General features: G+C 41.3%; 1 protein-coding gene across 11 annotated transcripts in view; it reads left to right on the top strand.

Moving 5' to 3' along the window:
* Nucleotides 1–25837, top strand: part of PUM1 (pumilio RNA binding family member 1) — a 123593-nt gene that overhangs the window by 40230 nt on the left and 57526 nt on the right. For 8 of the 11 annotated variants that reach the window (XM_050932296.1, XM_050932294.1, XM_050932295.1 and 5 more), the window contains 4 exons: nucleotides 7102–7210; nucleotides 9101–9279; nucleotides 14506–14672; nucleotides 18550–18820. In XM_050932296.1, coding sequence (XP_050788253.1) covers nucleotides 7102–7210; nucleotides 9101–9279; nucleotides 14506–14672; nucleotides 18550–18820 — 726 coding nt within the window. The remainder of the gene's footprint in view (nucleotides 1–7101; nucleotides 7211–9100; nucleotides 9280–14505; nucleotides 14673–18549; nucleotides 18821–25837) is intronic. The other 3 variants (XM_050932299.1, XM_050932291.1, XM_050932298.1) reach the window with 1 other exon arrangement.

Below are 25837 nucleotides of genomic sequence, written 5' to 3'. Positions count from 1 at the left end.
TCATCCATCAAACTGTTAAATGATTTTACACGTGTTGAACAAAAACAGATACTGTGATCTCCATGTGAAGGCAGGACTGTTCTTCAGTGTTCTGATGTTTTAGTGTGCTCTATTAATACTAGGCAGCTTTGTACAGATAACCACTGCAAAGGCAGAGATAAGGTTGTTTGAGTGATAGTCAGTGAAAATGTTTGTATCAGAATTTTGTACAGGCCCAGTTTGTGGCTCACTTCAGAATTATATATTAAAAAAAAAGAACACTTTGGGATGTGAAGTTCGTCAAGAAAAGGTGGATTGATTTTTAAACCATCAATTTTAAGCAACTTTTCTGTTTGTACTTCAGTTATTTTCTAAACAAAATGCATTCTCATTTGTAGATGTAACCATTAAAACGTTGTTTTACAACTAAATAGTACCTTTACACTAGACTTGGTATATCTTTTTACTGCCTAGGAGGGAACACTATAAGTGTATATGTTTTATTTTAAGCAAATGTATAGCTTAATATTTTTAGACTCTTACTAACTGTGCTTCTTTAGTATGTTAGAAAATGGTGAGAACTTAGCCAATCAGCTCAGATAGGGAGAAGCTATAAAATAGGAGCATGAGATCACCCAGGTGGGCTCAGTGGATGATCTTAATGAGGTCCATGATGGTGTCTCCTGGAGTCAAAAGCCAAATCCAAGTCTGTGATGATACTCTTGGGCCTCCCACAGGATCAAGTCCTTAATACAGTATATGACCTATTGTGTCCAATTTATAAAGCTTGACTTCAGAAATTGTTTTTCCCCCCCTTCTTCTTTTTTTGTTTCTTGAAAAACAGTCTAATTAATGTTTTGATACAGGCTCATGGATTCAGCGTATTTATTTTTTTATTTAAATGTTGTAAGAGATTATAATTTTAGGCCTTAACAGATTTTTTATTAAATTCAGATGTCTTCAAAAATAAACCTTTTTAGAATAAGAAAAAAATATATAATTTTAAATGGTAAAAATGAAGTAAATTATTATTCAACTAGCTAGGGACATAAAGAGTAAAAAGAAAAACTTTTACAGATAAATTGAGAAGCAAGAGGAAGATCAAGGACAGGGTAGGCTCATTACCCAGTGTGTCAACAATGTAATACTATCTCACCTCCCTCCCCCCCCCGCCCAAAAAAAAAAGGCAAAAAGAAAAAAGCGAAAACAATTCTGGGCTGTATTAAAGGAGTGTTGTAAGCAGGACACAAGAAGTAATTCTTCCATTCTGCCCAGTCAGCACTGATAGGGCCTCAACTGAAGTTTTGCATGCAGTTCTGGGAACCACACTTTGCAAAGGATGTGGACAAATTGGAGAAAGTCCAGAGAAGAGCAATGAAAATTATTTAATATCTACAAAATATACCTAGGAGGAAGGATTGAAAAAATTGTTTTGTTTAGATTGGAGAAGAGATGGCCAAGTGTGGACATAAACTTCATTCAGGTACATAAAAGGTTTTTATAAAGAGGAGGGTGATAAATTGTTCTTCTTATCCGCTAAAGACAAGATAGGAAGTAATGGGCTTAAATTGCGGCAAGGGAGATTTAGTTTAGACATTAGGAAAAACTTGTCCAGGGCAGTTGTAAAGTCCCCGCTGTTGGAGATTTTTAAGAACAGGCTTGACAAATATCTCTTAGGAATGGTCCAGATCAGGGGTTCTCAACCCTTGTATTTCTGATGCTCCCCCCAACATGGTATAAAAACTCCAGGGACCACCTGTGCCACAACAACTGTTTTTCAGCCCCACCGCCACAGGGGCTTGAGCTTTGGCTTTCTGCCCTGGGCCCTAGCCAGTCTAATGCCTGCCCTGTGTGGTGACTTCCTTGAAACCTGCTCGCAGCAACAGCTGGTCTAGATAATACTTAGTTTTGCCTCAGAGCAGGGAACTGGACTAGATGACTTATCAAAGTGCTTTCCAGACCTACATTTCTATGATTCTGTGACTAAAGATCACTTGCTGTGGTGTTTCAGAACCTGTTGTTTAGGACTCCATAGGGGTATTCCCCTACTTCTAACCTTTAAGTGGACAGGCATACTAACGTGTTTATATGCAATTGTATTTATATGAAGAGTTAAACTCAGTGATTCATAGTGTAAAAATTTCCCCATCTACTTGTTTCATTGCATAGTTTTGCTGTAATTGGGATTTGTAAGTAATTTGCAAAATATATTCAATTTGATTTTAAAAAAAAAAAGACTAGAGGTTTACATTAATCCACAGTGTTGAAAAGATCAGTTGAAAGTTCAAAATATCAAACATTTAAAATTAAGAAACTAATTTTAGATCCTAAATCTAATTTATATTCCATTAGAAAGACAAAATTACATTGACCTCTTAAAAATTCGACAAAGGCTGACCCTGGTCATTTACAATACTTATCTCTGGGGGGAAAAAGTCAGCTGTTGATGCTACAATCCCATTTGTTCTGGATGATGAGAATGTTTTTAGGAGTATTGGTATTTAAAGTGACCTGAAAATTATATGAATCCAACAACTATCTGGCAATTTTCTTAAACACAAGGTGCTTCTCTGTAGACTCTTAAGTCAGTATTTTAAACTGATTATTTTTTAAAGCAGATTTTGCTGAAGGTGTAAATAGAGAATTTGCTGATCCAAACGCTACATTTTATGTAACCTCCATGGTGAAAGAATCTGGTAACTGGAAGCTCCTGACGGGTGTTCATTTTCATTGTAAACCAACAAAGTATTTTATTGAAAGCGCATAACCTGGTGATTCTTCTTTGTCTCCTTAGTTCATGCATGTGCACGTGCACACTCTGCCTCCTTTCATTTCCTTTGGCATTACAGGGGATGTGGTTTATTCAAAACACTCGATCATATTACATTTACAGGTATCATCCTATTAAATGAGTGGCTCATTGCAGCTGAATTTTAATTTGGCAGCTCTGTTTCACTTCATCTGAGAAATTCCGATTCTCAGAGTGCCTGTGTAAATAGTCTTTTTCTGGCCTGGAAATTCTGATGAGTTGAGATGGTGGTGGAAGCGGAAGGAGAGAGACAGCTGATAAATTCCTTCAGCTCTGTGGCTAGCAGATACTTAATGACCATTTTAGCACACAACAATAGAGGAAGGCTTGGAAAATCTTGCCCTGTTTGTAAATGCTTCACCTCCTAACATTATCTTTAGCTGTGCTGGAATGACTACTGCTTGTGCACAGAGAAGCTGGTGAAGCAGCTGCCAGTTGTGTGTGTGTGTGTGTGTGTGTGGGGAGGTGTTAACAGAGCACACCTTGTTTCTGTGCCTGTTGCCTAATTATGTTTAGATTGTGAGCTCTTGGGGCTGGGGACTTCTGTATTGTTTTAAAGATGTGTACAGTACATATCATTATAGGGGATCCGTGTTAGGTGCCTCAGGGCACTACTGCAATACAAACAATATTACAGAGATTAGTATATTACAAACCCCTTGAGACATTTAGTTCCCAGTAAGAGAGCCAGTCAGTCTCCATAAAGACATTTTAAAAATGGATAAAGAACCTTTTTGCTTCTAGATTGCTATAGTGATCCTAAGTTGCTACCATCCTGCTTCTTGTGGTCTGTCTGAAATGACTTAGGCTCAGTCCAGTTCCAGAGGACAAACGATCCACTTAACAAAAACCACCTCCACAAATGACCCAGTTGCTTGACTCTCTTAGCAGAAAGATGATTGTTTCCAGGGGCCATGGAGATTGAACCGTCTTCTTCCTAGAGTTGATCTCTCCCGATTAGTTTTGGAGCATGTTGGAGGGCAGTATAGGGTATGCTCGTACTTTTGCTTCTTGCTCCTCACCTGTAGTGTAATAAATACGACTAGTCTTTAAGGCTGTCAATCCAGCATCTTTATGAGAACTAGATTCACCTTCAAACTTGTGTTTAAAAAAAAAAAAAAAAAGTTTGATATTGTCCCCCATATACTTTTCTTGGATAGACATTTCCCTTGCTGCTTACTAACTGTAATAGTCACTGGCTGTATTGGGGGTTAAACCAGAGTATAAAGGACCAGAAATGGAAAACTAGGATATTTTCTTCCCATGGAGCTAAGGGTGCAAACAGAGTAAAGTGTGTCTGCCCTCTACAGTTGCATTGTATTTTAAAGGAAGGAGATGAAAAAGGGGGCTAGTGCCACCAAATAGAATCCCAATGTAGAGATCATTAAATTTTTGGGAAGGGGGAAAGCCCTGCATCTGAAAATGGAAGAGAGTAGATTGGAAGATTCATAGGAGACTATTAAATGGGTAAATGGTCTTGGCCAGACAATGGCATGCAAGATGGAAACCCTATTGAAGTGAGTGAGGTGTCATCATTGAACTGATGGAGAATTCAATTAAAAGTATTGTTCTTGAGAACTGGGACTTTCAAACTTGTGGTGCAGAAAGCTAATATATAATATCTAATATTATACCATCTTGGTTTTGGATCTAGGAAAGGAAATCATCCTCAGCTTGTGTTAAAAGGAGCTTTTCAGAGTCTGACTTCATAGTACATACGGTACTACAAAGCATTTCAGATCTATCTTTATTTTACTATTGATAGAGAGAACCTGTTTTAAAGAGTAGTGCAGATACTGCAGGGTTTTTAATATCTAATAATGACTTTAGTGGTGGTTCAAGAACTGTGGGATATACTCTATTATGCTTACATGTGTAAAGGTGTGTGCATGCCTATCGTGTTCTTACAAATTCAGAAGCATGACTTCATACATAACTATTGTGGCAGGACAATGGCAAAAAGGAAGGCTATGACTGCATGATGAGGTAGAAGGAGAAGTTGGGCTGTGGCAGAACTTACCGAAGTGCATGCCTTCAGTAAAAGAGGAAATGCAATACTATTGAGTAGTCTCAGCTTCCTCGATTTTATCTATATTTATATCCCATTTGGGTGCCATTCTGATACATGGCCTTTCATCACACAAGATAGAGAAACTGAGGTTTTGTCTGGGTTCCTGTGTGGTAGACTAATCTTCCTGTAGGAGGGCTTTGACCCAGAGAACTGCATGCCATCTGGCATTGCCACCAATTGGTGCACATCATCATATAACTGGATACTTCATATTTTGGACCTTGAGGCTCCTTGCAGGTTAGTTCATGACCATTACTGGCCATGATCTTTTTTTATATCCTCTGATTTGCGTGTGAGATCTATTTCATGTGTGTTTCACCTCCAGCATTATAGGACTTCAGTTTCCTCCCCTCCCTGCACCACCTCTTTGGAGCATTTGTTCAGTGATAGTGGTAAGTGGGAAGTGAATCGTATACAATAATTCCTGCTGCCCCCTAAGTTTTCCCCATTGAAGTCTATAGATTCAGACTTGTGGTTATAAACAGCAGTGCTGTTAATTTTTTTTGTTCATTAGTTTATTTAAATTTGTTCTATGCTTGCTACTCAGGCAGGCTTTCCCCTAGTAAAGGGTTCAGTTTTGTTTGGCCAGTGCCCTTCTATCTGTTTTCTTACTTAAGGAATTATTCTTTTGTGGTTGCAGATCCTGTAATGGTCTCTTTCGTTCAGTTGCTTCTCAGTGTAGCTTCTAGAATAGGCTTGCCATGGCACCAGGACAGGGGTGGTGTTTGATGTTAGATATTCCACAGCATCACTGATTGTTGATTATGTATCTGAATATAGCCTACCTTTTTATCTTTTGTAACTTTAAGTGGTGCAGTAGAGGGAATTCTGCTTTTCATAGGTGAGGTATCAGTTTTATTTTAGTACCAGTTTTGCTGTCCTTTGCACAACCTATTACTCTTGATATTCAAATCCATGTACCTTCAGGTATCCTTTGTCGCGGAGAGATTGTTTTACAGTGTGTATCTGAATCAGACAAGACTTCAGGTTAAAAATACATACCAAACAAAAGTTGTGTATCTGCTTCCTCCCCCGGCCCGCCATAGATTTAAAAACTGCTTATGCATATTTAAGCCTGCTTCATCACATGTATCTCTTCGTCTTTGAGTGAATATTGGCTCTGTTATCCTGTAACACCCTGAGTTAACACAAACCTTCTGCTAAATTATATAGACTTGAGCTGCTCAGCATTTCTAATATATGGGACACTTTGACTAGTCCTGTTAAGATTTTTATTCATACTGTGCGGTAATCTAAATGAGTGTGTTTGTTAATCATCCAACTCCTTTCATTCGGTCCAGAATTCAGCAGATAAGCTTATTTATTGTCGTCCTTGCTATAAATGTGCTACTCTTTCTCTCTCTGAATTACACCACTCCCATTGAAAGCGAGTATTTTATTTAAAGATTGTACTGTTATTGTCTAAGGCACTTAAACAGCACTTGACATTCCGCTTGCCATATGTAGTTGCCATAAGGCAGATGTTTGCTGTATGAACTGCTATTTTAAAAAAGCATCTGTTATGCCAGGTATATGTTTGTGAAGTTTGTCCTTTTTGCTGTTGCTCCACTATGCTGGAATTGATTTAAACTGAGGGTGGTTTTCTATCCTGGCGCCCCTGAATGAAAAGAAAAGTTAAGCACTTTTTCAGAATAACATGAGCTGTGCAAAAGCAGTGGCTTAGAACTGTTCACTCTCATCACTGTATACAAATATTCTCCGAAGCATTAAGTACCCTTAACTTACATGGAATGCACTGGGAGTTGAGGTGCTGCGCACCTTATGGGATCAGACCCACAATATTTGCATGCGAGAGATGGAAATTTCCAGTCTCCCGCATTGGAGTGAAGATTCTGTAGGTAACTATGTACAATTCAGATTCATTAAAACAGTCTCTTCTGATGAGAACATATCTTTCCTACTAAGATTTGTTACAAATGGCTCTCATGCATAGAAATTTGTGAATGCTGATGGTGTGTGTGTGGGTGTGTGTGTGTGTGTGTTAGGCATAAAGGGCTGATGCATGTAGGATCTCTCCTATTTTCCTGAGTTACTTTATGCTTCCACAGGATGTCACAATCGCTTCATTGCTTTCACCGTGGGAAAGAAGCACTCTGATTGTAAAGTGTCTGTCCGCTTGTTTTAACGTGACTGATTTTTTTGTTCTACAAGGAAAAGCTTTATTGTTTACACTTGCACTTTTATGCTAACGTTAAACATGTTCATTCCTTTTTATTTGCAGCAGCTGTTGCCAGGTAAAAAGTTTTGGGAAACTGATGATTCAAGCAAAGATGGACCAAAAGGGATATTTTTGGGAGATCAGTGGAGAGACAGTGCTTGGGGAACATCAGGTAACTTCCTTAGCAAGCTGGCTAATTCTGAATTTCACATCTACCAAATGTGTCAAAAACCTGGTTGTTTCAGATTATAGCTATTCATACCAGTCCTGTGTAAAACTGGAATTAACAGAAAGCCGAAGAAATCACAAAAGGATCAGTAGAAATAGCAATTGTCACTCAGATATTTAGTCTACTAAATCATACATGTTGTGTACATGTATAATGTAGGTGGAACAGTTGCAGTTATTATGGCTGCCTAACAATTATAAAAATTCTTTTATTTTCATTTATTTGTAACTTTTAACAAACTTTAATGATTTGGGCTGAAAGTTTCCATGCCACAAGCTCCAGGATAAAGTTTTCAAAAGTGCCTAAGGCCAGGTCTGCACTATAGTTTAAAGTTGACATAAGGCAGCTTATGTCAACCTCTAATTCTGTAAGCGTCAATGCTACAGCATTGCTCCCACTGATGTAAGTTCCCCCCACTACACCGATCTAATCACTCCACCTGCAGGAGAGGTGTAGTGCTGTAGGTTGATGTAGGTAGACTGATGCAGTGTCTGTATCGGCACTGTTACTTACATCACTTCTCAGCTCTGCGACCTTCCAACAGGGAGCTCTGCATTGAGCTGAGAGCCTGGGCACTCAGCCCCCAACACTGCCCCTCTTAAGTTGGTGCAAGCATTCCTGGTGAGGATACGCACCACTGGCAGAAGGAGGATAGTGTGGACATGAAAAACTGCAGTAGTTACTGTGGTGGCTGTAAGTTGACCTAACATAGGTCAACTTAATTGTGTAGTATAGACAAGGCCTAAGTCACTTTTGAAAATAGGATGTAGGCTGCAACATCCTATCGACTTTTAATGAAACTTAGGCGCTGAAGTAATTTTAAGCATTCATGCAGATTTTAGCCCTAGTCTTACCTCTTTCACTGGCTACTGTTAATCTTCCTGCCTACGCCTCAGTCATTCTTTCTTCATACCCCTACCTAGAAGGCAGGCAAGTAGTAGTTGTCCTTTTTCCTCTCCCTTGTAGAGATGAGATAACTGAGGATCTGAGAGGTTGCACATGGCCATTTCTTGCAGAGCTGGGGCCAAAACCTGGGAGGGAATTAATCAGTTGGGGGGTAGGGAGTATGAGATCATGTAATTAGGCTGTATCAATTCATGCACCCAAAGAGGCAAATAAAAGATTGCATGGACCAGCTTAGTTCTGGCATTTCTAACTTGAGTGCTGGACTTTGCAGCCTTAACAATCTTTCATTTGATTATCTTTTTTATGGAGATATGAAAAAGATATTGGGAAAACCGTTTTTAGAAATGTTCCCTTTTCAGCTTCTGTCAGTGATTGGGGCTGTCAAGCAGTGCAAGGCGCTAAGCACCCCCAAATCCTTTAGAAGCCAATGGTGGTTGAAGGTCCTGAGTACTTAAAGGATCAGGTCCCTGAGGAGTGGATGTTTTTCTGTGATATTTCCTAGCCATGGCCTCATTTAATGCAGATTAAGACAGTTTCCCCACTACAGGAGCAATCCAGAAAATTTCAGGCTTTCTGTTTAAAACAAAACAAAACAAAAAAACCCACAACCTGCTCTTCATCAAAGATATTTTCAGTGAAAGGAGGAAAGCCAGTCTCTTCCACCCTTGTGAATATCGTCTAACTGTCAAAATGGCAGCTGCTTTGTTTGTAAATTCTCTTTATAATTAAGACACTCTACAAAGCTTTTCTAGTGACTTATTCATCTTTGTAATTGGATGGGAAGCCCCTTTGGGCAGAGTCTGTTTCTGTTCTGTGTTTATACAGTGCCTGTCACAATGGGGCTATGGTCTACGGCTAGGGCCACGGCACTGTAAGGTAGCACTACTAATAATGAACCTTAAATGTATGTGTCTGGATTTGTTGTAGATCATTCTGTTTCCCAACCAATAATGGTTCAGAGAAGACCTGGTCAAGGCTTTCATGTGAATAGTGATGTCAACTCGGTGCTGTCGCCACGGTCAGAGAGCGGAGGACTTGGAGTTAGCATGGTAGAATATGTGTTGAGCTCATCTCCTGGGGATTCCTGTCTCAGAAAAGGAGGATTTGTAAGTGTGCCTGATTCTGAAATTTGGGTTTCCATGATTTTTTCCCCCTTCCATTTGTTGCTGTTTTTTACTTCCTTCCCAAAGACAGATATTCTACCTCTTGTGGGTGTTGCGGTTGTATCCACCACCATGTCAAAAAGGGTAAGCCACCATCTTAGTAGTTGTTCATGCTTAAGTGATGGGTTGTAGGAGAAGGAAATACAGCTGGAGTGAGATGGCCAGCAGTCTCTGATCCTGTTGGTGAACACACCTGCTGTCTTGAGACACTAGACTCCTGGCTGGAAATACGATATGCAAAAATACTTGGCTAAATGCTGGTGTTCTTGAATACTCTTTAAAGCATGCTTTGCTATGAGCTTATTCTCAGTTTTTTCAAAAGTGTGTTGCAAAAATCATTGCACATTAACAAATGGCACATTACATAGTGGGAATTTACTCAAGGACTGTTCTCTTTTCTGTGACCAGTGTCCTGCTCCTCACTATGTGCTTCTGGCAAAGAAGGGAGCAGAGCAGCCAGCTCATACTACTTGTTAACTAGCCCTTCTCTCGCTTGTAAGGAGAGAGACGGGTATAATCAAGTCCCATCCCACTGCAGTGGGAAGAAATCGTACACCCTCAAACTGCCAAGAAGGGATAGCTCTCAAACTCCCAAACATCTACTAGCTGGGTTGATATAGGAGGGGTATGGTGGAGCACAGATGCCTCATCTATCATATAAGGTGTTGTACTCACTCCTTCTACTAGTTGTTCTGAGTTTCCCATCAGAACATAACTTCTGCACCCTTCTGGAGAGCCTCATTCCATAGAATCATAGCACTGGAAGGGACCTTCAGAGGTCGTCTTAGTCCTGTTGTGAATGCAGGGGACTGAACTAGTATTATCTAGACCATGCCTAACAGGCATTCCGAGGTTTTTGAAAGCAGCTTAGACAACGACGGAGATTCCCCATCCTCTCTAGGCCAGGGGTTGGCAGCCTTTGAGAAGTGGTGAGCCAAGTCTTCAGTAATTTAAGGCTTAGTTTGCCAGTAATAAATTTTACAGGGGTCTCCTGACAGAACCCCAGACTGGCAGCGGGCTGAGCGGGGCTGGCGGCAGGGATCCCGGCTGGCAGGGGCCAGCAGATGGAACCTCAGACCTGCAGCGGGATGAGTGGCTCATCCTGCTGCCGGTCTGAGGTTCTGTCTGCCACCCACGCTGCCGATCTGGGGTTCTGTCTGCCACCAGCTCTGCTCACCCCACGGCCGGTCTGGGGTTCTGTCTGCCACCCACGCGGCCGGTCTGGGGTTCTGTCTGCCACCCACGCTGCCGATCTGGGGTTCTGTCTGCCACCAGCTCCGCTCACCCCACGGCCGGTCTGGGGTTCTGTCCGCCAGCACCTGCCAGCCGGGGTCCCATCCACCAGCTCCACTCACCCCGTGGCTGGCCTGGGGTTCCGTCTATCCAGTCCGGCTGCGGGATGTGCAGGGCTGACGGCTGGGACCCCAGACCATCGGCGCAGGCAACAGACGGAACCCCAGACCGGCAGTGTGCTGAGCCGCTCAACCTGCTGCCGGTCTGGAGTTCTGTCTGCCGGCCCCACTCAGCCTGCTGCCGGCCCAGGTTCCATCCATCCAGGCTGGCGGCCAAGGTCCCAGGCCAGCGGCAGAGGGAACCCCAGACCAGTAGCGCGCTGAGTGGAGTCGGCAGCCAGGATCCCAGACCAGTGGCAGGCTGAGTGGGACCCTGGCTAGCAGAAGTGTGCCAGTAAAAATGGGCTCCCGTGCCGCAGGTTGCCAACCCCTGCTCTAGGCAATGTATTCTAATGCCTAACCATCCTGACAGGAAGATTTTTCCGCATGTCCAACCTAAACTTCCCTTGCTGCAAGTAAAGCCTGTTGTTTCTTATCCTATCCTCAGTGGTTAACTAGAACAATTTTTCTCCCTCCTTCTTGTAACAACCTTTTATGTACTTGAAAACTGTTACATGTCCCCCCTCGCTCTTCCCTTCTCCAAACTAAACAAACTCATTTTTTTCAATCTACCCTCATAGGTCACTTTTGTTGCTCTTTTCTGGACGTTCTCCAATTTGTCCTTATCTTTCCTGAAATATGGCACCCAGAATGGGACACGATACTCCAGTTGAGTCTGTATCAGCGCAGATTAGAGCGGAATAATTACTACTTCTGTCGTGCTTACAACACTCCTGCTAATAGATCCTGGAATGATGTTTGCTTTTTTTGCACCAGTATTGCACTGTTGACTCTCATTTAGCTTGTGATCCATTATGATCCCCAGATCCCTTTCCACAGTACTCCTTCCTAGGCAGTTTTTTCCTGTTTTGTATGTGTGCATCTGATTGTTCCTTCTCAAGTAGAATACTTTGCATTTCTTTATTGAAATTTATCCTATTTACTTCAGATCATTTCTCTAGTTTGTCCAGTTTATTTTGAATTTTAATCTTATCCTTCAAAGCACTTGCGACCCCTCCCAGTTTGGTATCATCCACAAACTTGATACGTTTATTTTTTGTCAGCACCTAATTAGTAGGTGCCTGCTAAATTTGTTGAGCCCTGGCACTTAAGAAAGAAGTAGGGCTTGGATGTTGATAAGTGTTTAGAAATCTGAAAAATTTAAAGGAAGCGGGGAAACTGTTAACTAATCTAATGTTGGCGAATAGTCTAAATGGTGGTTTATGATGAAAACAGAGCATTTTTTTATACAAGTCCTTATCATTCCAAATTGATAACTGCTACACCATAGTAAATTACATTCTTTCTTCAAAGGAAAACTGCCCCAATATGATCGAAAGATAAGGGGCCAAGGTAATAAGATCATAAGAGTGGCCACACTGGGTCAGACCAAAGGTTCATCTAGCCCTGTATCCTGTCTTCCGACAGTGGCCAGTGCCATGTGCCCCAAAGGGGATGAACAGAACAGGGAATCATCAAGTGATCCATCCCATTGCCCATTCCCAGCTTCTGGCAAACAGAGGCTAGGGACACCATCCCTACACATCCTGGTTAATAGCCGTTGATGGACCTGTCCTCCATGAACTTACCTAGTTCTTTTTTTGAATCCTTTTATAGTACTGGCCTTCGCAACATCCTCTGGCAAAGAGTTCCACAGGTTAACTGTGCGTTATGTGAAGAAATACTTCCTTTTGTTTGTTTTTAAACCTGCTGCCTATTAATTTTATTTGCTAACCCCTTGTTCTTGTGTTATGAGAAGGAGTAAATAACACTTCCTTGTCTACTTTCTCCACACCACTCATGATTTTATAGACCTCAATCATGTCACCCCTTAGTCATCCTTTTCCAAGCTGAAAAGTCCGAGTCTCATTAATCTCTCCTCATATGGCAGCCGTTCCATACCCATCATCATTTCTGTTGCCCTTTTCTGAATGTTTTCCAATTCCAAGATACCTTTTTTTGAGATGCGGCAACCACATCTGCACACAGTATTCAAGGTGTGGGCGTACCATGGATTTATATAGAGGCAATACGATATTTTCTGTCTTATTACCTATCCCTTTCTTAAGGATTCCCAACATTCTGTTCACTTTTTTGACTGCCGCTGCACATTGAGTGGATGTTTTCAGACAACTATCCACAGAGATTCCAACATCTTTCTTGACTGGTAACAGCTACTTTAGACCCCCATCATTTTATATGTATAGTTGGGATTATGTTTTCCACATTTTTCTGCAGTTTCACATTTGAGTTCCTTCAGAACTCTTGAGTGAATACCATCTGGTCCTCGTGACTTATTACTATTTAGTTTATCAATTTGTTTCAAATGTCCTCTAATGACACATCAATCTGGGAAAGTGCCTCAGATTTGTCACCTAAAAGAATGTCTCAGGTTTGGGAATCTCCCTCACATCCTCAGCCTTGAAGATGGATGCAAATATCCTTTATTAGACCAACTTCTGTTAGTGAGCCCTTGTCTCTCTCACCAACAGAAGTTTGTCCAATAAAGGATATTACTCACCCACCTTCTCTCTAATATCCCGGCATTGACACTGCTACAACAACACTGCATATACCAGTAAGCTCAATGCACTATTATTAATATGCAGAACAACGATCTGTTGTTGCCATATTTAAACTGTGAAATGAAGTTGAAAATGAGGCTCAGTCCTGAAACCGATAGGCTTGTTTGATGGTCCTGTTTGGGTGAGTAAAGGTTGGAGGGTTGGGCCCAATTTATATTCATAACTGAACTGGCATTTTCTAGTTTACTGGTGATGCTAATTAGTAAAAATGCTGTTTTACTGAATGGTGGCATCAGAAGAGCTTTACTTTCTAAACACAAAATGTCTAGTTCAAATATGAAATAAGGTTCTACCAATAGATAATCTGTAGTAAGGCAGAATGGAAACTTACTATAGTTTTCATAGCGTTCAGGCACTACTCACATCATGCATGAACTACTTTTCGCTCATTTGTAGTAGTAGACTGTCAATGAATGCAGCTTTCTTTAGTGGAAAATATTTTCTCTATGTGCTGCTAGAAGACATCGCTCCCTTCCCCACGCACAAATATGTGAAACTGAAGTATGGCCCATTGCAAACACACAGGCATGAGACAGGGTTCAGAGTGGTAGCCGTGTTAGTTTGTATCAGCAAAAACAACCAGGAATCCTTGTGGCACATTAGAGACTAACAAATTTATTTAAGCATAAGCTTTCGTCAGCTAAAACCCACATGCATCTGGTGAAGTGGGTTTTAGCCCACGAAAGTTTATGCCCAAATAAATTTATAAGCATCAGCGTAGTTTTACTTATGTCAGTAGTCCCATTGGGCAAAATTTTCAAAAGCATGCATCCCATTTTTCAAAAGTGAGTTTAGGTTCTTAAAGCCTGAGTGTTATTGAAAGTCAGTGTGACTTAAACTGCTAAATGCCTAAAGTCAGTTTTGAAAATAGAATGTGAAGGCTCTTGAAAGTGTTACCCATTAAAGTAAATGTTTAAAGTGTTAACAAAATCAGGCACTGACTTACTGCATAGAGGAAACTGTTAAATTGATTGTATATAATCTTGTAAAATGCACAGAGTAGACTTGGAAAGAAAAAAAATACTGATTCCGTAACTGCTTGCAGTTATGATAATGTTAAATGTTACCTATTATTGTTACAAGTAAAAATGACTTTAAGATGACATGTCCCTTTAACTTTGCAATTTATTATCCCCAGGGAGAAAAATAAACTTGATCTCAAAATGAATACATTAAAATGTTATTTTTTCCAGGGTCCAAGGGATGCAGAGAATGATGAAAATGATAAAAGTGATAAGAAAAATAAGGGCACATTTGATGGAGATAAATTAGGAGATCTAAAGGAGGAGGGAGATGTGATGGATAAGACCAATGGTTTGCCTGTACAAAATGGGATTGATGCAGATGTCAAAGATTTCAGGTATAAGCTTTGTTACCTATGAATTAGTTTGTGTTGCATTTAATTTTGTTGGAAATCCTGCAAGAGCGCTGTCTTTTGTTCTATCTGTACAGCACCTAGCACAATGGAGTCCTGATCCAATAATAAGTCCTGTGGTGGCAGTGCCAAAAAGACTCGAGAGGGAGAGAGATGACAGGTCATCTTAGGGCACCTTTTCATGGCATCTTCAGCACAGACGTTGGAGATGGAGAACACCTTTTAGTTTAGTCTGTCCATTGGCCTGTGCAGGACTGGTTCCATGCTATATATTTGTTTTTAAATATTTCATGCGAAGGCATGAAAACGTCAGCTATTTTCCTGGGGAGACTGTCCCTAGATATTGTCCTTGCTTTGTAGGCCATAGTCTAACTTCTTTAATATTATATTTGTAGTTTTGAAATCAGAATCTCCTGGAATCAGGGCCGTTAAACTGTGTGCTTGCTGCTGGATTGTTGCCATATAATCACCTACTTACTATGCTGTGTTCTCTGTCAAAAACAATGGAAACGGCTATAGAATAAAATAAATTAGGTGCTGTGAGAAATGCATCCATTTTAACAATTGATCATATACCATTGGCCTTAAGAGTACTATGAATCATTCCACTTTTCAATCCAGTCCTTGCATAATGCAATTTGAATATTATGAGAGGAGCTTTAGGAACGTTTTAAGGGGTGACTTGTAGAGCAACAGCATTAATTTGTTGGACCAATTACCTACAGCTCTGCAAAGATGAGACACCTTTTGAAAAAAATTGTCATTCTATCAGTTTTTAGAATTGTTGTCCTGACCCAGAAACCAACCATAGGAAGAGAAATAAGAGACAGTTGGACTTCAGAAGGGAGAACAACTGAAATTGTTAATGTTGAGACCAAAATAACTTTTTTTTTTTTTTTTTTAAATGAAGTGTTCATGAAGGAGGGTCCATTGAAGTAAATCAGGTGGTGGATTAGGGATCTCCTTTTCTTGGATTCCTTAAAACTATAAATATAAGTCACAAAGTGAGCAAAATGAAGAGAAGCTTGTTTGTAAGTGTCACGGAGTCTGGGGGTGATGCTCTGGAACTACTCCCTACAAAGCCAGTCAGGACTCTGGTGAAGTCTCCTCTCTGTGTGCAGACTGTCTTCAGGGCAAGCAGCTCACATGGCTTCCATCTTCCTGGGTCTGACCTTGGAACATTCAGCATCCTCTGCCCCTCCGTGCGCTTCCTACAGCGAGTATATCCAGGCGGAGTTCTGGGGAAAGCAGAGGGTCCTCGCACCCCTACTTCGCAGTCAGACATGACTCTTAGCCAACCAGTAAAACAGAGGTTGATTAGATGACAGGAACAAAGTCTAAAACAGAACTTGTAGGTACAGAGAACAGGACCCCTCAGCCAGGTCTGTTTGGGGGGACAGTGAGCCAGACAACCAAGTCTGCTTCTCACGCCATATCCCCAGCCAGCCCCAAACTGACTCACCCTCCCACCCCTCCTCCTCTTTTTTTATTCCTTTCCTGGGCCAGGAGGTCACCTGATTCCTTTGTTCTCTAATACTAAGGCAATTAGTTGCCAGGAGACAGAGTGTCAGCCATTTATGCACACTGTTGTTGCACACTGGCCCTTTGCTCTGCAACAATCACACTCCCTAAAGATTTAAGAAATGCATATGGGAAACCGAGGCACCCCTGAACAGTCCTACTTCGTCACATAGGTCAAACATTTATTAATTTTAAATTGAATATCAGCATTAGTATTTTAAAACAGGAGTGGAATTGCATACACATTTCACAGAAAATTGCTTTTTATAAATGGGGCGGGTGAACACTTCAGATTATAACAGTGGGCCTTTCATGAACCCACTTCTATACCGGTGTTAGCAAATGTGTCTGCTGATTGGATCTGCCAGGAGACTACCACCTCGTTGTCTATTCTCATAGTGTGGGGAATCTCCAATTCCCGTGTTAGCTCTCTGTCTTTGAGTGGAGATGTCATCACAGGAGAGCAGCCTTGTCCAAAAGATTTTCAACCAGTCACAGCTCCTTTTGCTTTTTTTTGCTACCAAGTGAGTTATTACAAACCTTTTCCAAATCTGATTTGATCAGCATCCAGCTAGAGTAGTTACAGTTTGAGAGGCTCTATAGGCCTATCTCCAGTTCTCCTGGTCAGTATTTCAGTTCTGTGGTGTACAGCACCTATTTATAAAATATCCTTTGTGGTGTTAATAACTCCAGATAATCTAAAAACTGATAATTGAGTAGGCCAGGGTCTGTGTTATGCTTAGATGCATAGCACATGAGGATTTATACCTCCAGGACTCTAGTTTGGTCTGGAGTTTGGCATGACTCTGGAACTGCTCTGTTTTATGCACCCTGCAGCCTCTCTCTCTAGAGCTGTTTGGCAGCCCAGAATAATCAGATTTCACAGTGCTCCTGCACAACCCTCAAAGGACATGACCAGGGCCATTTGGCCAGGCCTGCACTTGATGGAGTCCTGGTGGGCTGCTTGTTTCTTTGGCACTCTAAAGGAACCAAATTGGAGCCCAGAATCAAAGCCAACGTATGCTTTTGGTTTTTGCTCTATATGCAGTTGTGTTTTTGTATTATGCTGAAAATAGAATGGCCAGTTTCACTTCTTTGCAGAATTGTAATGCTTGTTGTGTTTGAGATCCTAATCTGAAGGAAGATGTTTGTTTTTATTATTGTGCAGGGTGAGAGAAAGGGGCTTCCTGTAGAAATGATAGGAAATGGTAGAGACAAATGTCTGTAATATTATACAGGCTTTGAACAACTATTTTCTCTTTTTCACTTCCCCATTTCTAAATCTTGATTAAACTCACTGTCAGGGTTCATTAAATTTACATTCTAAATTCTCATAATGTGACAAATTAGTTGCTTGGTAAAGAGGTCTCAGGCTTTGTTTCCCAAATGTGGCCTATTTAAAGTGTCCTGGAATTAAAATGTGGGGATGGTTTTAAATTGTTTTCTGTTGCTGACAATTGTTTATAGGCAGTGCAGTAAGCGCAATTAGCTAACCAATATCATTCATTAAATTATATGATTAACATGTACCAAGATACTTAGCTATCAAATGGTTCTATATAAAATTATTTAAATACAACCATGCTAATTTCAGTTCTGTTTGAAATACATGCTGCTTGCCAAATGCAAAAATGGCAGCATTGTTTGGAGGAAGAGTAAGCATCTAGGAAAGCGTCCGAAACACTGGAGAATTTTTTTTAAATGGCTTAATACATTGCAGTCAGATGTCTTCATTTGTATAGACCTTTAAATAAAATAAATATTAATATGACCTCATTGGTTTCACTATCTGTAGGAAAGAAACCATTTCAGAAGAAATACACCTCTACCCTGATGTAATGTGACCCAATATAACACCGGTTTGCATATAGCGCAGTACTCCCAGGTCTCCGGCTGCTGTGGGAAGCCCATGGCCCTTTAAATCACCGTCGGAGCCCTGCCACCACTACTCCGGGGCTCCAGCAGCAGGGCTCGGGTGATGATTACGGACGGAGCCCCAGGCTCTTTAAATCACCGCTGGAGCCCTGCCGCCGCTACCCCGATATAACGGGGTTTCACCTATAACGCTGTGGGGATTTTTGGCTCCCGAGGACCGCGTTACATCAGGGTAGAGGTTTATGTTGGTAGCATACTTGGATTGTATGCTTAACTTGACCACATCTAGCTGTTTCTTTCTAGAGCATTTGAGTTGAACAGTATCTGCCTGTAATTCTGGTTGGCGCCAGGGTCGGCTGTCAGTGATGCTAAATGATATGACGTGAACATTGCCAATAAGGTGTTGCCAGTTTATCTTTCTGAGCAGATACGTTTTAGTGACACGTAACTTTTTCTTTTTGTGTAGCCGTACACCTGGTAACTGCCAGAACTCTGCTAATGAAGTGGATCTCTTGGGTCCAAACCAGAACGGATCCGAGGGTTTAGCCCAGCTGGCTAGCACTAATGGTGCCAAGCCTGTGGAGGATTTCTCCAACATGGAATCCCAGAGTGTTCCCCTGGACCCCATGGAACATGTTGGCATGGAGCCGCTTCAGTTTGATTACTCCGGCACTCAAGTACCTGTGGACTCCGCAGCTGCAACGGTGGGACTCTTTGACTACAATTCTCAACCACAGGTAAACTATTCCCACAGATATTGCACCTCTTTTCTTCCCCAACCCTTCCAGTAGTCGCATCTGACTCACTGGTTTGAGTTGCCCCAGAGATATCTTGTTACTTTGTTACTTGATTGGAGGTGCTGGCTCACTTGGTCTAAGGGGAACATTGTTCAGTAATGAGAGAGGTGATCTGTACAGGACTCTGCTAAAGTGAGCCAGGTGCAGGAGACTTGTCTGATCAGTGGCAAACAGAAAATGGCAAAATACGTCCAAGTAGCATTAAGCACATTTAATAGTAGTAGTTATAAAGCTGCATTGAGTTAAAATAGAAACCTACATGTTTGTTTTATTAGAGAAGGAAACAAGCTGCTGCATTATTGTGTCTTCATACAGTTGACATTTGAAAAAGCTGCTTTCAAATAACAGACCAACAAAGGCAAAAAAACTGACTAAAGTCGTCAGGTGCGTTTGTGCCTAGATGTTGCAACACTGGTTGGGGACCTCTGCAATTCCAAATCACTACAGGGTAATTGAAGAAAAGCGTGTGTCAGCAAGAACTTTGTTGCTTTTGCTTGATCATGGATTAAGACAGAATGAGATCAGGATCCAGTGTAATTTTTGGGGATCTCCCCCATTACTTTTTTCCTCAGCCCGAATACCCTCCCTCCTACCCAGACAGCCCAGTCTGGTGCTTCCTGGACAGACTAGTCCTTGATCTACATTCTGGCCCCTTTTGAACGCTAGTCCTAGATTCAAGAATCCACTCTAAATCTGCTCCTATTCATGCTGGTTTGTGTAACAACTGTAAACTTTTGTACCTTTTCTTTTGTTGGTATTAAAGCCCTCAAAAAAAGTTACAGCTTAAAACAAAGCTGTCATGGCTGGTTGAAGAGCATGTGTCTAGTCATCCATTCATAAAGCACGTGTTGGTATGCCTAGTAGACAGTGAAAGGTTGTACTTCTTGGTAGCCAGTATGCTGTATAGTCTAGTAACCCCTAACGTGATCTTGATATTTGAAGTTTCTTTATACAAGATGTTTTTAGAGTTCACAAGTAAATTGGTATTAGTAAAACATATATTTAGTTTATAATTTAATAACTTGAAAATGACCAAACCAATTTTATTTGTAAATGTTGTATTCATCTCTCGGGTAAAAGCTTTGATGCAGAGGATCACCTCAGAAAACACTTTTTTATAATGAAACTGACACACTTGAAAACCAGTGTTTGTAGTGGAAATATTCACAGTCCTAACTGTGGGCCTGCGTTGGAGCTTATTAAGATCAATTGTTTTTTAAGGTATGATTATGGTCAGAAAGGTTCCTGCAGAAATTTGACATCTGCTTAATTAGCGTTATACTCTCCTTCAATGTCTTGCATATAAAATCAAGTCAAATCAAGTTTTATTTTTTCTGCAATCCTGCAAGCTCTGTTATGGGAAAATCTGTTATCTGTTTCTCTTTTGTACCTAACCACTGACAATAAAATTCTGGAAGCAGAGCTTCACTGGAGAGCTTGTTACTGCATGAAGCAAATTATAGTAGTTTTCTTTTCTGTGGCTAGATTAGATCTGCATAGATTGCAGTAAGTTTACATTAAAAAAACAAAACCAAAAAAAAAAACCTAAGTAGATTTGTCAGTACGGAGAGCCTTTTTCCGAACGTATGCACTTTAATTATTTCACCGCTGAACTCTTTACCTCTCTTGCCATCACACTTGCTATCACACCTTGACACACACACTCCAGTTCTATACTGCTCTTTTAAACTACTCGGATTTCACTGGAACATGAGGATGCACAAGCAAGCTAGACAACAGGTAGTATATGTCCAGTCAACTTATCTGGTGCACTCAACTCGGCTACTCAGATCAAGGTAATGATATTGTGAATAACCAGATCAGAAACACTCTGATGGGAACTAGGACTTTGATATTTCAACCTTATTTTTGTGTTTTGATAGCAGCCTCATCTGTTTACTTACACCTGTAGTAACCTTATATTATAGTGTTTGAAAACACACACTACATTAATGTAGGGCTTTCATTGTTGTGGCTCTTAACTCTGAATTGTAACATATGTCAGTATAAAATGCAATATCCTTGGCTCAGAAGAACAGAGGAGGATTTACTTAATGTCTCCAGTAGCTAGTGTTTCCAGGGGTCTGTTCAAAAATAGTTTCTGGTCCTATTGTCTGCCAATTACACATTGTACTTTGGAGTAGAATATATTTCTAAGTAAAACTGGAAGCTCTACCAGATGGCGGTTATGATTGTGTTTTGACCTGTAGTAAAATCTGGCTTACATTTAACTGTTTCCCGAAGGAATTATATCTTGATCAACAGGACCTCATTTGTATAGCACCTTTTGTAGGGCATTGGAAAAGATGCCATATACTTTGAATGGATTACAGATCAGTGCAGCTAAAAGCAATATTAAGAAGGAAAAGTCTTAACTGTGCATAATCTGATTAGAAATGTCAGATGTTTATATTGCAAAAAGAAACTGGATTACACAAATCAGAACTTTATAACATTGACATAATATAAGCTTGTGATGCCCCAGTTTTTTGCAAGTTTTTCTCCTATGACCTCTTGATGAGGTGTTCTGTGACATTAGCTTTATGTGTAGGTGAAACTGAGAGTTTTAGGATTTAAAACAATATCTCAAACATATCAACAAACCTTGTTCAGACATGTCTTCGCCATGAGCTGTATCCTACTATATGAATGTGACTGTTATTAGGCTAAAATGTTATGTGCTTAAATATTTTTGTACCTGTAGTACTATTTCTTAGATTCTCGCTGTTTTAATTGAAAAGGTAAAAATGAATCTTTTGTACAAGGGGAAAGATACCCAAATGAATATCAGTGTCAGAGCCAAAAACAGCAGTAGGTCAAGAGTATAAAAATACAGGTTAATTTAGGGTCAAGACTTGGTTACAATAAGCTTTTTGTTTGGGTTTTTCTCTTTGATCTTCTGTACTAATCCAGTGTCTGGAGGTTCCTCACTGCCAACAGATGGAGACAGTGCATTGAGACTTATTAATATCTTCTGAATACATGGGGTTTGCTGGCTCTCAGAGCTCAGTTGTTTTTGTCTCAGCAGATGGAGTATCAGCTGGCTAAGAGAATAAAGCAGAGAATAATGCAGGCCTTGGATGCCTGCAGGAATTTCTAGTCACACAGCAGCAAGGAGCAGCCTCTGTAGCACTTTGGTGGGGACCACAAACTGCAGTTAGGATAGAAACATCCTTCCTCAAGATATCCACAATGACTGGAGTGAAGAGCCTGTGACTTATGCAGAACTGAGCGGATTCTGTCCTCTAAAGACTGTTCGTGTTGCCTTCACCAGGGACTGCTAAAGAGCCTTAATCTGCTTTCTTTAGGCGCGTCTTCTGGTGTCCTAGCTGTTTCAAGACCTCAAGCCCATCACCCCTATCCCTTCCAGAGTCTGCAGTTGGACTCTCTTAGGTAGCCGTTGCCATCCCTGTCTCCCCTAGTTGAACCCCTCTTGGAACATTGCCTCTAGATCTGAAGCACAGAGTGGTGGTTGCTACTGCTCCTGTCTTTCCTACTTTTGCTTCCATAAACGCTCACACATAGTGACAATAGAAATATGTGTATATATAGCTACCTGAAAATGTCTTCCCTCTGATGAGATCCATAGGGCCAGTACCATGCATATTTCCACCTGCTTGCATTTCAGTGGCAGGATCAGAAGACCCTACCTTCTGAAGTTTGCTCTAGTTGAGAACTTGCACAGCCAGGATAATTCAGATCTATATTCTTAAATTACAGACTGTATTAAATGAAATTTGAGGAAAAAACAATTTCTCCAGAGACTGGTAAATTTTGCATAATGACGACAAACCCCAAATCCTTATTTCCATCTCTATTTGAGATCATCAGTTTGTTTCCTGGGTGGGCTGGATCTGTGGACTTTATTAGCCAACAAAAGGAAATTTTCAGGTAAGCATGGATATGTTTTCCTTTTCTTTGCACTGAGGTCCACAGATCTATTAAAATGGGATTTTCATAGCAGCGTGCCGCTGGGTGAAAAGCATGATCATTCTTTAAATATGGATATCCAAAACAAGCTACTTTATAAATAATCTATTTCCTCCATCTTTCACTGGGAACTAAGGCATGTAGAAGACTTCTGCCAAAAAGAGAGGAAATGGCATGACTAAGATTGGATGACCAGTAAGCAGAACTTGGTGAACTTAAATATTGATGGCCACGTGGCTCTGTCGCCAGTTTCAGTACAGGAGATGTGGCTTCTCTGCCCTGTGATTGTCACTGTTGCTAAGGCCTGGAATTGGATGCTTAACTGAAGCATCCAATATTTCTTGAATTTACTTAAGGAGTGATTTGCTGCGCCAGTTGACGACTATCTGTCTGAATTAAAGTATAATACTGAGTCTCATTAGCGAAAGCTTGTAACTTCAAATTAAAAAAAAACCTCATGTGACTAGAGATAGTAGTCTTACTCTAATGGATAGGAAGTACAACACTGCCTACAGGGGATCTGTCTGGGTAGTGCTGTAAGGAGCAGAAAGTGTTTCCAAGGTGGTGCTCTCTGAAATAAAGTTGATGCCCTAAGGAAGCATTTACTGTTGGGATTTGTCCAGGAAAAAGAAGTTTGTATATGCTGAGAACATTATACTACAGAGATTTGATCTTTATGCTTGGACACTCTTATTCACCCACAGTGAAACCCTCCCGGAGGATATCCAGGCTGTTTCTTTGGTTTAACCTGGCAGTTAAATTATGGACTTTTCCCACCCAGTGGAATAAGTTATTTTTGTTGACTTTTCTTTTGGTGTCTATGCCAGCAATAATCACTTCGTCCAAGTATTCATTTTAAACTTGTCTGGTCCTAGATGGAGGATTGGCTTTACAGTAACAGACCTCTCTGAGAGATCATAGAACAGAATCTCAGGGTTGGAAGGGATCTCAGGAGGTCATCTAGTCCAACCCCCTGCTCAGAGCAGGACCAATGCCCAACTAAATCATCCCAGCCAGGGCTTTGTCAAGCCTGACCTTAAAAACCTCTAAGGAAGGAGATTCTACAACCTCCCTAGGTAACCCATTCCAGTGCTTCACCACCCTCCTAGTGAAAAAGTTTTTCCTAATATCCAACCTAAACCTCCCTCACTGCAACTTAAGACCATTATTCCTTGTTCTGTCATCTGGTACCATTGAGAACAGTCTAGATTAATCCTCTTTGCAACCTCCTTACAGGTAGTTGAAAGTGGCTATCAAATCCTCCCTCATTCTTCTCTTCTGCAGACTAAACAATCCCAGTTTCCTCAGCCTCTCCTCATAAATCATGTGCTCCAGCCCCCTAATCATTTTTGTTGCTCTCCACTGGACTCTTTCCAATTTTTCCACATCCTTCTTGTAGTTTGGGGCTCAAAACTGGTCACAATACTCCAGATGAGGCCTCACCAATGTTGAATAGAGGGGAATGATCACGTCCCTCAATCTGCTGGCAGTGCCCCTACTTATACAGCCCAAAATGCCATTAGCCTTCTTGGCAACAAGGGCACACTGTCGACTCATATCCAGTTTCTCATCCACTGTAACCGCTAGATCCTTTTCTGCAGAACTGCTCCCTTGCCATTTGGTCCCTGTTCTGTAACGTGCATGGGGTTCTTCCGTCCTAAGTGCAGGACTCTGCACTTGTCCTTGTTGAACTCATCAGGTTTCTTTTGTCCCAATCCTCTAATTTGTCTAGGTCCCTCTGTGTCCTATCCCTACCCTCCAGCGTATCTACCACTCCTCCCAGTTTTGTGTCATCTGCAGACTTGCTGAGAGTGCAGTCCATGCCATCCTCCAGATCGTTAATGAAGATATTGAACAAAACCAGCCCCAGGACCAACCCTTGGGGCACTCCGCTTGAAACCGGCTGCCAACTGGACATGGAGCCATTCATCACTACCCATGCTAGGGTCATCAGACCTGAGAGCGTTGCCTCTTCTGTCAGAAAGGAATAAGCAGTATCACTGCTCCTGCCCTCCTGGCCTTTGTATTGTACTGGGGAGCAATGGAAAAGGTGGGAATACATATATTAGGCCTTGGCTACACTGGCGCTTTACAGCGCTGCAACTTTCTCGTTCGGGGTGTGAAAAAAATACCCCCCTGAGCGCTGCAAGATACAGCTCTGTAAAGCGCCAGTGTAAACAGTGCCGCAGCGCTGGGAGCGCAGCTCCCAGCTCTGCAAGCTAAACCCCATCAGGATGTGGAGTACGTGCAGCGCTGGGAGAGCTCTGAAGCGGCTGCACTTTGAAGTTTCAAGTGTAGCCATACCCTTAGGGACCTTGCCCAGCTTTGTAAGAGATTATTCAGCTCACCTCCTTGGTTCTGACACCGAGGCTAAAGGGCTCTTAATTTGCTTTTTCCAGATTAAGAGGTCAGTCATCAGCCCACCATATTGACTTATGATGAGAGAGAGATTTCTGGGTGTAGGAGCTGCTTTATTAATCCAACTTCTGCCATGTAAGTATTGGTGTTCGTCTCCCCTTAGGTGAGCAGTGTAGGAGAGAGATAGGAAACTTCTCTGTATGCAAGAGAGGAGAATCTCTGATTGTGTTCTTCCCAGTTTTTATGAAAACTGCGTCAGCTTCATGGACTGTTGCAAGCAGAACAGGTCTGTTATCCATGGGAGGATACTTAAATGAATTGTGTTGTAGATACTAGGTGCTGTGCGTTCTCCATCTGGAACCCATTCTCTGGACTGGATCAGAAAACTTCCTTGAAATAGTTTGGAATCCTCCTCGACAAGCTCTGCAACGGACAAGGTATGAACCTGTCTGCAGCTGTGGAGGATGGAAAATAACTGTAAGGAAATTCAGGAGGCAGCACATTGCCCTGCTCCCAGTGACTGATGGGTCAGATTCTGTCCCCAAGCTGTAAGCAGGCTGGAGTGCTTATGTGGGCCTTAGCACAAAGAATATACATCGTTCTAAATTACTTTTTTATTTCAGATGAAGCAAATAGACAACCGAAGTCACATCTCCACTTGAGAGCTCT

The sequence above is a fragment of the Gopherus flavomarginatus genome, chromosome 22, assembly GCF_025201925.1.
Source record: "Gopherus flavomarginatus isolate rGopFla2 chromosome 22, rGopFla2.mat.asm, whole genome shotgun sequence".
NCBI classification, from domain to species: Eukaryota; Metazoa; Chordata; order Testudines; family Testudinidae; genus Gopherus; species Gopherus flavomarginatus.
The sequence above is the reverse complement of the archived record's forward strand: the minus strand, read 5'-3'. Positions and strand labels throughout refer to the sequence as shown.